Below are 4,432 nucleotides of genomic sequence, written 5' to 3'. Positions count from 1 at the left end.
TAAGGTAATTCAAAACGGGCAACTGAAGAGACATTTGGTAGCCTCTAGATACCATCCTACGTGGCATCCTCCAGACACAAAGTCATGTTGTGTCAGAGGTTTATACCTTATGTCAAACCTTGAGAGTGCGCACACCATCAATAGGAAACCATCATTTTCTTTAACGCCATATTCCTTGACATTCTCGGTACCAATATGGTTGCACATGACACCTGTCATCACCAAACAATCACCACTCGTATGGATGATCGTTATCTTGAGAATTGGGTCTCACCCAATTAGCCCAAAGTCAATATATATTGCATGTTACCCTATCAATGTGCTCAGTTGACACCTTTAAACCTTATCGTGTTTGGGTTCACCCATACCCAACTCTATCCTATAAATGTAATATTGTCCCTCCATGCGAAAGGTTTAAAAATTATTTCTTACATCAAAGGCTAAGAATTAGGGTTCTTAAGCTAGAGCAAGAACACTTGTGCAAGAATACTTTAAAGTTTGTTTAGTTCAATAATATTGACTCGTGAACTAAGGCTTATTAACGCTCCAACAACTTAAAAATCTTTCTTTTTTTTTTCTTTAATTTATTCTATTTTAAGGTTATTTATTTTAAAATTGATTTCTAAAAATATTTATAAAAGTTAATTATTTTGTAAGTTTTTTTTAATGATTATAAAAAGATATTTTTTTTTATTCTACTAACATTAAAGGCATTATATGGTTTCAACACCACTCAAAAAGCATAATATAAATTGTTAAATTTAAAATCGAATACCATTCAATATTATAACTTAAAATATTAAAACAAATAAATGCAACTATTTATAGTCAACTCAAATAATGTAAATTATAAGGTACCTTGTAACAACATTCCTCCTACTAAGGAGGTAAATTGAAAAATACATCTTTTATTTATCAATTAATTAAATTTATCTATAATTTATATTTAATTGTACCATACTTTTCTTTTTATATGTACTGTATCTAAAATACCCTGATATAAGGAAGTCACATAAAAAGTATATTAAAGTGGCAGAGCAAAATTGGTAAAGTATAAAAAGAAAAAGATAAAAGTAAAAGACTTTACAAAAAAAAAAACAATATAAAAAGGATATATAGTCTAATTTTCTTTATAATATGTTTGGGGGCTGAAGCATGCTCAAGTTTATTTTAATTTTTAATATTATTTGTTCTACATAATGAAAAATTATATTTTAATAAAAATTATGGCTCCTAAATCGGCCATCATCATTTATTTCTTTTGATCAACTTGTTTAATTAAGTAACCAAATTAATATTACATATATTACTTGTACCAAATTTATCTCAACCAGTAAAAGCTCATTCCTTTGAAATTATTTTTTCCTTAATTATAAGAGTCTAGTACAACTACCACAGTTGACTTTGGGTCTCGATCCAAAATTTCTAGTTGGTGGGGCCAAATAAATAATTGGAATTAAAGAAAAGAAACTTAAAAACAATGCAAATTGTTTATGTCTTGCTGACTATTTTAATTGTTATTTATGATCAATGAAATCACCTAGGTATGGAAAACAAGATCGATATATAAATAAATAAATAATTAATTAATTAACATAACATTTATTTATGACAAAGACATACATAAATAAATACCGAAACGCATCAAGGCCACGTGTACGGAGGATATGTACTGGCAGAACCCTCATTTGCATTATAAATAGCAACATTGGGTAACAGTCCCATTATACCAATCAGAGTAATTACTTATTAAAGTGAATAACCCTCTTTAAAATCTTCTCTCTTCACCATCTAAGCCAAAAGTATTTTATTTTATTTTATATAGAAAAATGTCTTGCAACTGTGGCAGTAGCTGTAGCTGTGGTAGCGATTGCAAGTGTGGAAAGAAGTTCCCTGACTTGGGAATCTCAGAGACGAACCCCACCACTGTAACTATGATCGCTGGAATTGCACCACTCATCAAAATGTAAGTATATATAATTTCCTTTCATTATCTCTCTCTCTAAATAATAATAATAATAAAAAATAATATAATAAATATACTTCACAACCCTTATCTTGTTATATTATTTTATTATTTGTGACAAAAATTGGGAAGAAATGAAGATAAACATCATAAAGAAAAAAAAAATCTAAAGGTGCATATCCCAATTCAGTTTGTTGGGATTCTATATATCTAGCTAGCTAAAAGATAAATAAATTCGAAGTAATAATAAAGAAAAATTAATAATATGTATTTATTTTTAATTGTATAGGAGCTTTGAGGGAGCTGAGATGAGCTTTGGAGCAGAGAATGATGGCTGCAACTGTGGTTCCAACTGCAGCTGCGGCTCAGGCTGTAAGTGCTAAAATGATGGGCGAATCATAGCACAAGAGCCACACAAAAAACCAACACATTAATTGATATTAGGATAATGGGATATATGATCATCTCACTCTATAAATAATGGAATTGTCTAGTGTGATTAATGGTTGGATATGTACTATGTATTGTATTTTAATTAATTAAGTGGTTTTGATGTAAATAATAAAGACTGTCATGCAATATTTCCGGTGTTCCATGGCAGTACTTTTTTATACTTGTGTAACATGATTGTCCTTTTTCTTAAATTTGATATGTGTTCTGTAAGTTCGAATGAAAAATTTATATATCGTTCTATTTTTTCTTTTTTCAAAGGACATCGAATCCTTTACTTTTTCAACTCCTAATTAATATACTTAAGAAATAAAAATTAAAATACGAAGCACAGATCATCATAACTTACAGCAAATATGTTAATTTGTTCTACAAAAAAGATAACATATATAATTGATTATCGCGTTATTTATGTACATATCATATATATTGGTTTTGTTGAGGAAGAAAAACCTGAACTAATGACAAGTAAACATAGTGAGCTACGCTACCTACGCCTAGGAGAGAAACTTGGAGTGTTGTACAGCATAACATATGGATGGTATTAAAAATAGAGTTTGCCAAATTTATATCCACATGTTAATTTTTATTTTTATTTTTTTATGAAAAAAACTTCTTCATAAAACACTAGATCAATTTCTATAGTGACCACCAAGGAGACCACCACTCTTAAACATCCAAAGAAAAAGCTTTAGAAAGTGTAGCCCATCAAGCAAGAAGATTTGCATCAAAGTTTACAGACCGGGAACAGGCACCATAACAACCAAATCAAACTACTTAAAAGACTAAGACAAAAAGAAAACAATGGATAAGTATTACATCCAAACAAGAGATAATTGGAAATTGTTGTGCTCCAATAGAAATATATCAAATCAATAAGATTACAACTCTATGACAAACAAAATACAAAATATGTATTAAATAATGTTACAACACTAAATAAAATATACACATAAAGTAGAAAATAGAGATGAAGAGAGGGATTACAACTCAAAACAATAAGCTACACATGAAACACAATATATAAATAGCATATATAATATATATGAGATGTGAGAGCAATCTCAACACCATCTACACCACAAGTGTATAATAGGGGAATCACCAAACTTGAACAAGGTCTTACACCAGGGGTCGACCCTGAAATTTAGTGGGCCATAGAAAAAAAATTTATTTTTGGCCCTTATTTAGAAAAAAATGTAGCATTTTTCAAAATAAAAAAAAAATGGTATAATTTTCAAAGCGATTTTTTTTTGGGCCCCTCGGCTAGGTGGGCCCTAGGCACAGGCCTAGCCTGCCTATGCCCACGGTCGGGCCTGTCTTACATCTTTGTCCAAAAGCTTATTTCCCACTACCACAAGCACTTAGGGAAAAGAAAAGAATGGAAATAGCTTTTTGGATTTATCAAGCCTATAGTGTTTCTAGCAATGTGCTCTCTTGATAGAAACTTGTTCTCTCCCAAAGTGAACCTAAGACTTCTATTTATAGTGTTTTGAGGATCACATTTGAAAATCAAATCCTTTCATCACATGGTTGTTGCCAACTCTTTAATTGATGTTTAATGGGATAAAAACGTTGGACAAGAGAGCTGGAAACATGCTCAATCAATTCATGTACGTTTATGGATGTTTTCAAAAACTTGTTCCAGGTGTTCGTAAAACAACCATGAAACAACATAAAACCAACCATTAAACAATTGTTTCCAAAAAACTCAAAATTGAGTTTTTGTAACTCCTCTCCGAATTAAATCTTTCCCCAACGTCCCAATACCCATTTAAATGATATAATTGAGTATTGTAACAGTTTCTAACAGCTAGAAACTTATCCTATTAATTCCATAACCTTCATATGTAATAACTCACATAATTACATGTGATCCTTAAGTTACAATCTATTTTCAGATTTGTAACTCCTCATATGTTATAACTTTTATGTGTATTATTATACTATAATTGATATAATACAACCTCCAACACAATATATATTAATCTCATATTAATATATAATATGTCACAT

The 4,432-nt window shown here is 30.1% G+C and overlaps 1 protein-coding gene across 1 annotated transcript; it reads left to right on the top strand.

The window, feature by feature from the left end:
• Positions 1-1,658: 1,658 nt before the first annotated feature.
• On the top strand, positions 1,659-2,676 carry LOC115719445 (metallothionein-like protein 2). The gene is made up of 2 exons (XM_030648497.2): positions 1,659-1,966; positions 2,256-2,676. Exons 1-2 carry the CDS (start codon positions 1,830-1,832, stop codon positions 2,347-2,349), a joined length of 231 nt encoding a protein of 76 aa, XP_030504357.1. The 5' UTR covers positions 1,659-1,829; the 3' UTR covers positions 2,350-2,676.
• The last annotated feature ends 1,756 nt before the right edge of the window (positions 2,677-4,432 follow it).

Source organism: Cannabis sativa, chromosome 2, assembly GCF_029168945.1.
Source record: "Cannabis sativa cultivar Pink pepper isolate KNU-18-1 chromosome 2, ASM2916894v1, whole genome shotgun sequence".
Taxonomy (NCBI): domain Eukaryota; kingdom Viridiplantae; phylum Streptophyta; class Magnoliopsida; order Rosales; family Cannabaceae; genus Cannabis; species Cannabis sativa.
This window is presented reverse-complemented; position numbering and strand designations above follow the sequence as displayed.